General features: G+C 36.7%; 1 protein-coding gene across 50 annotated transcripts in view; it reads right to left on the minus strand.

Moving 5' to 3' along the window:
- The window catches only part of afdna (afadin, adherens junction formation factor a), a 224,077-nt gene that overhangs the window by 24,669 nt on the left and 185,671 nt on the right, over positions 1 to 13,737 (minus strand). For 49 of the 50 annotated variants that reach the window (XM_073933620.1, XM_073933619.1, XM_073933618.1 and 46 more), the window contains 5 exons: positions 13,522 to 13,640; positions 11,591 to 11,782; positions 9,232 to 9,320; positions 4,213 to 4,398; positions 1,837 to 2,940 (listed from right to left, as the gene is read on the minus strand). In XM_073933620.1, coding sequence (XP_073789721.1) covers positions 1,837 to 2,940; positions 4,213 to 4,398; positions 9,232 to 9,320; positions 11,591 to 11,782; positions 13,522 to 13,640 — 1,690 coding nt within the window. Of the gene's footprint in view, positions 1 to 1,836; positions 2,941 to 4,212; positions 4,399 to 8,178; positions 8,333 to 9,231; positions 9,321 to 11,590; positions 11,783 to 13,521; positions 13,641 to 13,737 lie in introns of those variants that run through there. The other variant, XR_012396045.1, reaches the window with a different exon arrangement.

Genomic DNA, 13,737 nt, shown 5'->3' on the forward strand with positions numbered 1-13,737 from the left:
ATATATATATATATATATATATATATATATATATATATATATAAATAATTTTTTTTTTATTCAATTTTAATTACCTTAACATTTCCTTGTCTTAGTTTTTTAAATTTATTTAATGCAAGTAATGAACTAAGGAATTATTAGTGCATTTCAAACGTTTCTAAATGATGCTACATAAATGGTTGGTTAGCCAAGGTCAGAAATAATGCTGTCGCTGTAAAGCAAACGAGTCTCAGATTTGAATGGCAGATGAGATCAGAAGAGATGTACTGATCTGAAAGGGCAGGCTGATGCTGGTGCAAGCAGTGGTATGGTGTCCAGTGCTTAGCATCCAAAAGCCCTGCTTCTCCCCTCCGTCAGTGCAGCGTATATATAGATCAGCAGTGCAGCATGGAAAAGCAATGACATAGGCATGTTGCAGGTGCACATGGCAAAACAATCATTAGAACAGCCGAGACTAAAGCATCGCGCAGGGAATCCCAGGTTAGTGCTTCATCGCAAGTTGGTCCTGCTGTTCACTGTGAATGAAAGACTATGAACATACAGAAACCTCAACTTCAAACAGCATTGCAGAGCCGCATAACCAAAAGATTAAGCCTTGCAGAAATAAGAAAACATGTACTCGAGCAGCACAAGCTTTTTTTCTAAAGCAGTAAAAACACATTAATCTTCAATATTCTGCACAAGCAGCAGTAGAAAAATATAATGCAAAACCATTTATTAGGCTAACACGAAGTATCAAGTTAAAGCATTAGTAATGTGATGCATTTCATAACAAAGCATGTTCTGAATAAATTTGTTAAAAACTCAGTTTTGCCAGAATAAAGATTAAATGCATATTATTTTCTCCTCAATTACTTTTTATGCTGAATAACGTCTGTTTGCAGTCCTAAGAAAGCCTTTTTTTCCTCTGCATAATCTTTATTTAGTGTTTCTAACATTTTTACCAAAGAATTTCTATTATTTTTCTAGATATTTCCAATCCTCCGTGACCAAGAGATAATATTTTTAAACACAACAGCTGATTTTATCAACATAACTACAACAATATAAATTAAAACATTTCCAATTTTTAAAAAAAGATTTATTACATTTCTTAAATGTATCCAGGCCTGAAAAATGTTATACTAATCAGCTCTATATAATTTAACCTCAACTAAAGCATTAAACATCTCTTTAACTTCAAATTTTTTAATTGCTCTTGTTGTTCCAATCCCAAGAGCTTTGTTTATCTTTAGAACACAAATTAAGATATTTAAAAAGAGCTCTCTGATCCTCCTTATACAACAACGGTCCTGAGATGTCTGCAGAAGTCCAGAAAAGGAAACAAAAACATTGTCAAAACAGTCCACGTGACATTACTGGTTCTGCTATAATCATGTAAATCAACATGAACACTTTTGTGCACAAAAAATCTATTGTACTCATATGATTACAGCTGAAAAACTGAAGTCACATGGAATTTTTTGACAAATACTTGCTTCCTTTTCTCAACTTTGAACATCTATGGAGGATGCGAGAGAGCTCCAGGATATCATCTAAAATATCTTAATTCAGGTTTCAAAGATGAACGCAAGTCTTAGGGGACTGGAACAACTCTAGAATGAGTAATTAATAACTGAATCTTCCATTTTGGTTAGACTAACCCACAATTTCTACCTTCACAACATTTGATTAACAGCTAATCATGGGTTTCATTTGAATAATCTTTAGATGAACACACCCTGAGATAAACAACACATAAAATGACCAGCAACTGACACTAACCCAGCAATCATGTCAGTCAGATTTCATATGAACTCCTAACATCCACACATCTTATTTCCTATGTCAACTTACCCGTGCTCTCTTCTCGGCCTCCAGTCTCTGCATGATGAGCGTGGTGTCCACGTCTTCATCGTCTTCCTCCTCCTCGTCCTCCTCGTTCTGCTTGGACTCCTGCAGTCTCTTCTGGAACTGCCACTCCAGCATGAGTTTGCGCAGGCGGTCGTTGTCCTCGGCCGTGCGCTCGGGTTTAGCCTGCAGCTCCTGGATCTCCTTGTCCAGCAGGTCAACGATGTGAAGCTGCTGCTGCTTCTCCAGTTTTTCCCGGGCGTCCCTCTTCCAGGGGTCGGGTGACAGGCTGTCGCTGGCCGATAACTCCTCCTTGCTGATGGTGATGTACTGCAGGTCGCGTCTCTCGATGGTGCGCGGCTGCTGCTGCGGCAGGAGGTCCCGGATTACGGTGTCTTGCGGAGGCTGGCGAGGAAGACTGGAGAGTTTATCGGGTCGAGCCGGTTGTGGTGGCGGAGGTTGTTGGACTGGAGGAAGGTATGATTGGGGAAGTGTCATGGGAGGCATTTGTGGAGATGGTGGCACCGGGCCATGCTGGTTATTGTGCATAACTGGACCAGAAACCGAAGGGTTTCGGATTTGCACCAATTTCCTTTCCTGATCTCGTCTCTTCCTCTCTCGCTCCTCTTCAAGACGAGCTTTTTCCTTCTCATACCAGCGCTGTTGGTCTTCACGTTTCTTGCGGTCGGCTGCAGCCTGCTGCTGTTGTTGTGTAGCTGAAGGTGGCGGTGGAAGCGGCAGGTCGGTTTGCGGCTCAAAATCGTAGTGTGCTGGTGGAGGAGGTGGAGGTGGAGGAAGGTCTGAACGGGAGGGTTGGGAGACAGGGCCGGAATGAGGTGCAAGTGGGGTCTTCCAGCGGCCTGGGCCACTCTTGTGGTTGCCCTGGGTCCTGGAGCCAGAGGATGAGGAGAAGTTGAGGTGCTCTTGGCTGGAGGTGCTGGACTCCACTGAGGAAGACACCTGGTGGTTCCAGTGTTCTCCAACACCTCGCTGGTACTCAGCTTCACGCTGCTGCTGCTGCTGGAGGAGCATTAGATCTTCCTGGCGCAGACGTTCACCTGGGTACCCGCCCGGCATGTCACACAGCTCCTCCTGAGATCGCGCCACCCGCTAACAGAGAACAATCACACAGACAGAAGGGAGTTAATGATCATATTTGTGCAAAAATATAATATATGCTGCTCAAAATGTTTAAAAGGATTATATGAGAGCCTTAATATCTGCTTTGTGGAAAAATATAGAAGGTCAAATATTGACAAGGCACATTGACACAGACAGAAGTGAATTATTTCACATATTTGTGCAAAAAGTTTAATATATGCTGCTCAAAATGTGAAAAGCATAATATATAAGGCTTAAAAGTAGTTTTGTGGAAAAATGTATTCATAAGATTTAATGTTGACTATATAGGAATTACTTTGCAAGCTAAAGTAGCAACATTTAAAATAAACACATTAAACAAATAACACATTTTGCCTAGCATTTCATACAGCTCCTCCTGAGAGCACGCCACCGACTAACATGGCACAATGACACAGACAGAAGAAAGTTATTTCTCATATTTGTGTAAAAATATAATACATGCTGCTCAAAATGGTAAAAAGCATAATATATCAGACTTAAAATTTGTTTTGTGGAAAAATAAGTTCATAAGATCAAATATTGACTATATAGGATTTTTTGCAACATTTAAAATAAACACATTTAATAAACAATGAATTTTGGAAAAACTTTTAAAAACCCTTTAACATTTTTTTCCTCTAAAAACTGACCAGACATTGCAGTGTTTATTTTTATTTTTTAAATATGAAATTAAATCAAATGAAAATAAATCAAATAACTGAAACTTGTAAATAGCTTTTTTTTTTAGGTTTGGGGTCACTATACTTTTTAATTGCATTGGGGGAAAAAAAGTCACAAAGCTTTCATTCGCACTCCTTTTTTTGTCACACAATCCTTCAGAAATCATTATTATTAATAATCATAAGAATAATAAGAAATAATTATTATTAATAATGATTTACATAAAAAATTATTGTAATAGAGCCTTTACGTTACATTAGAAATGTTTTTACAGACACTTTTTAGCATCTAAATAACAGTGTTAATATCTTTTTTATTTTAATAAATAAATAAAACCCAAACTTATTAACAGCAGTGTGAATTTTAACAATGTAAGATAAAATAAATAATAAAATGAATAAATAAATAACTTAAAACCAAATAAATAAACATAAACATATTTTAAAGCTAAATTAATAAGTAACTACCATAAAGTGAAATTAACTACACAGTACTATAGTTTGACAAAAGCTGTGTGTGTTCCACAATGACTGTCTGTGGCCCCTGGATACCATGCATTCAATTCCTAAAAAGGCTAACCTGCATAACCATGCTGTTGTTGGAGTGGTTATCCATAGGGGGAAGAGGCTCTTGTTCGTTGTTTTGCCAGGGCTGGCCAGGGCCCATCCTGTCCTGAGATTTGGAGGCTGGGAAGGTGAAGTATTCCCTAGGGTAAGTCTGAGTGGGGATGGGATAGGCCTCTGGACGGGGTGGAGAGGGCTCCTCCTGTGGGAAAAATAGGGTATTGACAGATTAGACAGCTTCTTAAAAGCCAATATATATTCAGAAAAGAAATGAAACAGAGACAAAAGCAAATAAAAATAAAACAAATTTTATACATAGAGGCTGTCAAAATTTGAAGTGGATCAAAAAGGTTGTCCAGAGACAAGAATGGGTATACACAGGGGCCCCAGTAAAAGCTTTGAGTTCCAATTTACTTTATATGTCAGTGTATTTTATAAGATATGGTAATGCAATTTTTTTTTCTATGCAACAACCGGATCAATGTTTGTGATATTATATAAATCATAAACAAGCTGACTTCTGTAATTTCTGTCAAGCTGTGTTCTGTCAAACTAGCTTAAAAAATGAATATCAATATCAATAAATCAACTTTATTTATATAGCACCTTATTAAAACCAGGGGGCTGCCCAAAGTGCTTTACAGCATTAAAACACAATTACACATTAAAACACATAAGATAGTAAGAACACAATCTAAACAAGAGAGTCAATAAAACAATAAAAAACACTTTGCACTGATGAATATCAAAAGCAAGTCTAAGTAATAATTAATTTTTACGTTTTAAATGGTCTGCTGATCGTATGACCCTGTTAGGTTTAAGAAGCTTTAAAATCTCACATAAATATGAAGGCACAAAACTTATAACTGCACTAAAAACAAGCAATTCTGAATTTACCAGGAAGCCAGTGAAGAGAGTAAAGGACAGGTGTGACGTGCTCACATTTCCAACAATTCATCAGCATGCGAGCAGCAGCATTTTGCACCAGTTGTAACTGATGAAGTAAGGTTTGGTAAATTCCAACATAAGATGCATTGCAATAGTCCTGATGAGAGCTGATAAGGGCATGAATGGCTTTCTCTAGGTCATGCTGGCTCAGAAATGGCTCGTATTTAGCAAGTCATTTTAGCAACTCACTAGGCAGGTTTGAATTGCCAAACAATACACTCCATTTTGTCTTCATTCAGAGAAAGAAAGTTCTGTGACAGCCTAAATTTGATATCAACTAAACATCTGTGTAGAGATTTTAGTGTGCCTGAAGAGTCTGAAGCGATAGGGAGATAAATCTGAACATCATCAGCATACAGATGAAAGAAGACATTATGATTTCCCATGATATGCAAAAGAGATCTTCAAATATCTTGGCATATCACACCAGTTGGACCTTTACATTTGTTCCCAGTTAGATTTAGGATTGATTTCTATTATTTATTCAGAAAAATAACTATAATAATAATAATAATCCTAATATTTTACTAAAAAAATAAATATTTTACTAAAATTATTTAGTATATCTATTTCCATTAATTGAATGGGGAAATCTATGCCCCAGTGTCAAGCAACACCACTGACTATACATTTAGGTTTTAGGACAACTTTAATAGTGTTTTGACCCACTTCAAATGTTGACTGTAGATATTTTAACTAACTCCATACAGAAGTTGCACTTCTGACCATTTTATTTATGTAAATATTTGTTATTTTGCTATTTGTCTTGTTTTGGGAATCAGAATAGTCTGCGTTTCTTTAGCATTATTAGTTTAGGTCAATTGTCTTAAACGCAAGACTTCGAGTTCATTAATTTTCCTTCGGCTTAGTCCCTTATTTATCAGGGGTTGACACAGCGGAATGAACCGCCAACTTATCCAGCATATGTTTAACAAAGCGGATGCCCTTCAAGATGCAACCCACTACTGGGAAACACCCCAGTGCTAACCACTGAGCCACCATGCCACCCTGATTTTGATTTATATTTGTCATTAGTTTAGAGGTTAGCTTTAAGGATTGTTTTGATATGTTCATTTCTTTGGTTTGTCTAGCGTTTTATTTTCGCTAGTTCAGTATAATCTTTTCTTATGATTGATCATTCGCATTTCTTTCTCCGTTTGATTAAAGACTGCACAAACTTAACACTGTATTGTTTCATTATTGATATGTCTCACGCAGTATTCATTCACAAATGTTATATTATCCCTTTCAAGCATCAAAGTATCAGCTATTATTTCCAATGCAATACAGTTGAGCAATATTTGACCCAATGATCCATAAATAAACCCATGTACTACCAATAAAATTTGCGAGAATTATATAAATGTCAATCATTTTAAAGTGATAATCTGATCATGATGAAGAGGAACGAAGCCAGGAGCACAAACTTCAGCGGTCATCGGAATTGGAGATGGCACTAATTATCTCCAATTCCGATGACCGCTGAAGTTTGTGCTCCTGGCTTCGTTCCTCTTCATCATGATCAGATCTTTTCGCCAGATTGTCTTCTTAACCTCACATTACCATATGTGATAAAAGAACGTTCCTTCTCGTATGTTTTAGCATTTAAATTGGATATTTGGTTTGTTTGGATTAACCCTATTTAAAGTTTTTCAGTGGTGCCGAGGCTGTGACAGTCTCGTTTGTTCTTCAGTCAGTGTATTATCATTGGTTATAGATCAGAGCAATGTAAATCAAAGGGTGATTACACAATCAGTTAGTGCTTATGGATGTGATTAGGATTAATTAGACCAAGAACACAACAAACGCTCATGAATCAGGTTTCTATTAGACTGTGGTTTCAAAGACAAAGTTAAACACAAGTTCTGGTGAGTGTTTAGATTTGAGAGACTATAGTGATTTGATTAAAACCACAAGAGACTTCACATGAAGACGACTACTACCAAATTACAAAATGTGAAAACACAACTTTTGGCATTAACTCTTCTTATGCGCTTATGTGTGTAAAAGACACCACAAATTATTTTTACATATTTTAGATGCTTTATAAAATAGTTTGAATGCTTTAGTAATGAGTCGTTTTATTTCCATGGAATTGAGTGGTGTGACAAAACACCAGGATTCACTTTCAGTTTACTTCAAAAGGTTCACTGCAATTTATTTAAGCCAGTTAACAGAGTTTTCAAAAGTCAAGGGTAGCTATTTTACTTCCTTTGTTGTAGGAGAATAATTTTCTATCCGAATCAATTTCTTGATTAATTATTCGCCATCAAATATGCTGTTAAACTGTAAAAAATGCTGGGTTTCAAACAATTCCTTTATGCTGTCCCAACACAAGACAATGCAAAACTAACGTAATTGTTAGTTAATTGTTAAATGTTCAATCCACTTACACTTGTAAAAACAATTAAGTTGTTCTGAAAAAAAGATCAATAATTTTGTTGTTTCATCTCATCTAAAATAAACTCACTGGCCACTTTATTAGGTACACCTTACTAGCACCGGGTTAGACGCACTTTTGCCTTTATCCTTAGTGGCATAGATTCAACAAGGTACTGGAAATATTCCTCAGAGATTTTGTTCCATATTGACATGATAGCATCATGCAGTTGCTGCAGATTTGTCGGCTGCACATCCATAATGTGAACCTCCTGCTCCACCACATTACAAAAGTGCTCTGTTGGATTGAAACTGGTGACTGTGGAGGCCAGTACAGTGAACTCATTGTCATGTTCAAGAAAGCAGTCTGAGATGATTCACGCTTTATGACATGGCTAGTTATACTGCTGGATGGACCTGGTCAGCAACAATATTTAGTAGGCTGTGGCGTTGACATGATGCACAATTGGTACTAATGGGCCCAAAGTGTGCCAAGAAAATATCCCCCACACCATTACACCACCACCATCAACCTGAACCATTGATACAAGGCAGGATGGATCCTTGCTTTTATGTTGTTGATGCCAAATTCTGACCCTACCATCCGAATGTCGCAGCAGAAATTCTCAGACTAGGCAACATTTTTTCCAATCTTCTATTGTCTAATTTTGGTGAGCCTGTGTGAATTGTAGCCTCAGTTTCCTGTTCTTAGCTGATAGGAGTGGCAAACAGTGTGGTCTTCTGCTGCTGTAGCCCATCTGCCTCAAGGTAGGACGTGTTGTGCATTTAGAGATGCTAGTTATTGTTGCCTTTCTATCAGCTCAAACATGCTGGCCATTCTCCTCTGACATCAACAAGGCATTTGTGCCCACAGAACTGCCGCTCACTGGATATTTTCTCTTTTTCGGACCATTCTCGGCAAACCCTTGAGATGGTTGTGTATGAAAATCCAAGTAGATCAGCAGTTTCTAAAATACTAAGACCAGACCGCCTGGCACCAACAACCATGTCATGTTCAAAGTCACTTAAATCACCTTTCTTCCCCATTCTGATGCTCAGTTTGAACTGCAGCAATCGCCTTGACCATGTCTACATGCCTAAATACATTGAGTTGCTTTTAGGTGATTGGCTGATTAGATACTTGCGATAACAAGCAGTTAGATAGGTGTACCTAATAAAGAGGCCGGTGAGTGTAAGTAGTTTGAACAATCAGCAAAATTATTTGAGTGTATTTTAAACAACTTTAATGCACATTTCTTAGTAACTTGACTTTGACTCTTTACTATTCCTTTATGTGTCTAATTCATTAAATGAACATGCACATTGTAGTTCTTTGATTGGAAATCATTTACCACAGTGTGGTTTTGATTTACTGAAAAGAAGCAACTTATACAACTAATTACATACAAGTTTCAGCTGAATCATAGCTTTTACAAAAAAAAAAAAAACTGTAACATTACAACAAACTGTAGCTCTTGTTCAGGATTTTTTTTAATTGTACTTTTCGCTTGATGCTTTTGATGTACTAAAGATAACAAATGATTGAGTTGGGTAATCAGCTTAAGAGCACAAGTCACACTGTAGATTCAATAGCAGTGTGGCTATGATAAACAGCAGTGCTGAAAATGCTCAATTCACTAGTTAATGAGACCTTCAGCGTACATGTGCAACATTCATCTGAGAGGTGCCAATGATAGTGTGTACTCACATCAGGGCAGAGGTTACCCGTCGAGACCGAAGTGATCTTTCCTGGAGCTCCCGGATAAACAGGCTTCCCGCCTGGACTCTGAGCCTGATCTATAAGGTGAAATGGAAATGTTGATGGAACGACACAAATTAGCAAGAGAAGCTGTTTTTCAATTCACCTGTTCAAATCGAATAAAAAAAGCCTAATGGTAGTCCAACATTTGCATAAACTTTGAATATTCAAATAAAAGCATGCATGCTCACAACTGAGTAGGACAAAGTTATTATCCAATAAGAAAAAAAGATGTGCATTAATTACAACGGAAACATATTTACTGAGTTTAAAGTCACATGATTTTGTTTAAAAAAAACGCACACATGTAATTTATATAGCACATAGGCAATCTGCTTTTTAGTATCAGATCTGGGGTTTAATTGCACAGCATTAATTGACAAACCAATGGAATGACCACATTACACAACATCTGATATGTTGCTTTGGTCATTCTAAAGTCCCTAAGCCAAACTCCATCATAAAACTGTTTCAGTACTTCCCCTAAAACCAGCATCTGCACTCCCAAAGAGCATCTCAAGTCTACAAAAGCCTTTACACGTTTGTTGAATTTAATTTTCTGATATGCGCGTAATTTTTTATTAAAAAAAAACTTTTTTTTAATTGTAAAATGGCTTTACTTAAGAAAAGAGTTTATATATATATATATATACACTACCTGACAAAAGTCTTGTCGTCTATGCAAGTTTTAACAACAACAAATAATAACTTGACTTCTAGTTGATCATTTGGTATCAGAAGTGGCTTATATGAAAGGCAAAGGCCTCTAGATTACGATTATTTTACCTAAATCAAATATGATTATGCCTTGATTATTAATTATTTAATTAGGACAGTAAGGCCTGACTTTGCTTGGGCAAAAGTCTTGTCATATAACAGAAATAATGTAAAGTATAGAATATAAAGTCATGCTGCAGTGGGGAAAAAAGGAATATTGTGTTAGACTCCATGAGCTTGGACAACTGCATCCATACATCTCTGCAATGACTCGAATAACTTATTAATAAAGTCATCTGGAATGGCAAAGAAACTGTTCTTGCAGGTTTATTTCTGGCGACTCGGCTGGCCAATCCTGGAGCACCTTGACCTTCTTTGCTTTCAGGAATTTTGATGTAGAGGCTGAAGTATGAAAAGTGCTATCCTGCTGAAGAATACATTTATAATGTAACGGGCAGCAAAAATGTCTTGATACCTCAAGGCTGTTGATGTTGTCATCCGCTCTGCAGATTAACTGATTGTAACCCCAAACCATGATTTTTCCTTCACTAAACTTGACTGATTTCTGTGAGAATCTTGGCTCCATGCAGGTTCCAATAGGTCTTCTTCAGTTTTTGTGATGATTAGGATGCAGTTCAACAGATGATTCATGGGAAACATCTATCTTCTGCCACCTTTCTAAAGGATCAACTAGAAGTCAAGTTATGATTTGTTGCTCTCATAAGTGGGATCAACAACAAGACTTTTGTCAGGTAGTGTATAGTGGTAACAAAAAGTATTCACCCTCTTAAATTTTTAACTCTTTGTTCTATTGCAGCCAGTTGCTAAACTCATTTAAGTTCATTTTTTCCTTAATGTACACACAGCACCCCCTATTGACAAAAAAGCACAGAATTATTGACATTTTTGCAGATTAATTAAAAACAACTGAAATATCTCATGGTTGATTAGTATTCAGACCGTTTGATGTGAAACTCATATATATTTTTCTATTTGTTTATTTTTTATTGTTGTTTTATTTATATTGTTTCAAGCATTATTAGGTCAGTTCGAATAAAAAAAAAAGAATGCAAAAGTAACAAAATAAATTACTTTCCATATCAAAAAAATAATGAAATAATTACCACATTTAGTGACTTATTCTTTTCAGAAGTAATGCAATATTGTATAATACTGTAATACTTTGCTTTGAAAAGTAACTTTCACCAAAAATGACGGAAGGTTTGATTAAATAAAAAACGTTCTGGTAAAGCAGCTCATTTTAATATATGCGAGTGCTGTTATCCAAACCTTGGTGCACTCCAAAAAAGTTGACCCTAACTGCTGAAAAGACTAGTCCTATATTCCGCTTTCAAGCAACAGTTGAAATAGTTTCACTAAGATATGAACACAAAAATAAACCAAAAGCATCTAAACAAACTGCAGGACCAATCAACTGCAGCAAAATACTTTTTTTTTTGGTGCCAGTTTATCAGGAAGTGACGATTTTGTTCTCTTTGGATGAAAACGCTGCTTTTTTCACAAATATTTGATGAAATATTCTAGTTGCAAACATAGCTACTGACAAAAAAAGGACAAAAGGCAAACTTACTGGCCACATTTGGGCTGGATCGATGGTCTGCTCGGTTCTTCAACAACCTGTCCTCTTTCTTTGGTTCAGGATAGGTGTCCCACGTGCCCTGTGGGCTCTCAGGTGAGCCGTTCTGTACAGAGTTGTTGTAGAGCTCAAAGCCCTCACTCTTTGGTCTCAGCTTTCCTTTGTCGCCACGTCCACGGTCTGACGCTGCACGGATGAAGGAGAGAAATCCAACAAAATCAGTCTGACACTCTCTGTAGACACTCTCTGTAGAAATTGCCAATTTTCATAATTTCCTACACTTCACCAAATCAAAAACACTACCAGACACGAGTCGAAAACATTTCACAAGTTCACACTTAGCTGATGATTTATAAGTAAGAGTGGGAGAGAGAGCCCTGAGCTCAGAAGATCCTCAAACCCAGGGTTCCCTCCCGTTTCATTGAGTGAGAGGGGAGTCCGAGCTCAGGTAGGTCACGAGAGCTCCCCCCCTATTTAGTTAAGAAAGGGGAGAAGGAGTAGGGATGGATGGGAGGGTGGATCTGGCTATTTATACGCATTCAAATTTATCTGATTGGTGTATCATGTGATTGCTAATGCGGGACAGCAGTGGTCAATCATAAACACATGATCCTCTCAAAAATAGTTAATATATAAACTTCACATCAATTTAATGTAACTTTTTCAAAATATTTTGTGTGCGACTGGGATTCCTGTGGATGCCAGATCCCCCACATTTCCAGCCAGTCGCGTGTAGAGCAAACTGTGTAGGTTTCCCTGCAAAAATGCAACTCACTACATAATAAAAACAGCACATACAAGTGCCATGTCTTAGAGATTTAGCACAGCTTCATTTATATCAAAAATTCACATTGTTTTTTGTTTTTACAAGAATACAAACTTGATGAATGTTGACCAAAGTGCTTTACAGACATGGCAAAATAAACAATTAGAGAAAAAGACAGTATGTAATATAATACAAAATTATTTAATAAAATTATTTGTACAGACATCAAGAAGAGTTTTTGACTGATCTGCTGACTATGCTGCACAAACATTATTGCTGCCCTACATTTTTAGTTGATTCACATGAACGTTTCTAGTCATCTCAAGTTACATCAATCAAACTGACTAAAAATGTTAAGTTAAACTTTGTATGACTTACTTTTTTTGTTGAAACCCGATTAACTCTAAATAAAATAAATTAAAGCAACATATTTGTCGTCTTGACTTTTTGACATTAAATCTTGTACAGTGTACCCATCAAAAGCCTGTGAAAGAGTCCAATAAGCATTTCACCTTTAAAAATGCCCATAACATCCCTTTCTTCAAATATTTTTCTAAAATAAAGTTGACAATGACTAAAATGTCCATCTGATGCGTGCTGGCCTTCAGTGCTGAAAATTTTATGTTTGGACAGTTTGTTTTTGTTAAAATTGAAATTGTATCCAGCACAATAAACAACTTTATCATTAATAGTAAAAACAATGGGATATTCGTTTATTTTTTGGCCATACAGATAGGAATGTGACATTATTTAATCCTGTGAATATTTCACTTGTATTCTTTAAACAGAGAGAAAGAGAACAGGATTTCGAGGCGCAGTTTTGTCATGTAGTTCTTATTTAAAATGTGTTTTTTGTTAATGTATGGATTATTTAATTAAAACATAGTTTATGTATGGAATTTAATGGGTATTTATTTTTTAATGGTCATTAAATCAAATTGAACAATCTATTTATTTGGTTAACAAACAATTTTAAAAAATGACAACTTTAACACTGCAGCGTGAGGCCTGCATGCCCGTCTGCTATGCCACTGTTTACACCTCTTTAAGGATTTACTCATGCTAGCACGCAGGCATTTTTTTTTTTTTTTTGCTAGACCCAACATTCTCAATATTAAAATAAAACAGTATTTGTGTTTGTCCCATAGTTTGTGCTTACCGCGAGGCATCATGGGGGATGGCTGGTTAAGAAGTGTGGCCAGACCGTGATAAATGGCTCCTTGTTTGGCCACCTCAAGCGTTACAACAGACCCAGTTCGTGTCATCAATTCTGCCGCTCTACAAGACAGAGACATCTTAGAGTAAAACACAAAACTGCAGGCTATTATGAATGAATTTAACGTTCAAAGCATTAGCAATACAATGTCGCAATCCC

The sequence above is a fragment of the Danio rerio genome, chromosome 20, assembly GCF_049306965.1.
Source record: "Danio rerio strain Tuebingen ecotype United States chromosome 20, GRCz12tu, whole genome shotgun sequence".
NCBI lineage: Eukaryota > Metazoa > Chordata > Actinopteri > Cypriniformes > Danionidae > Danio > Danio rerio.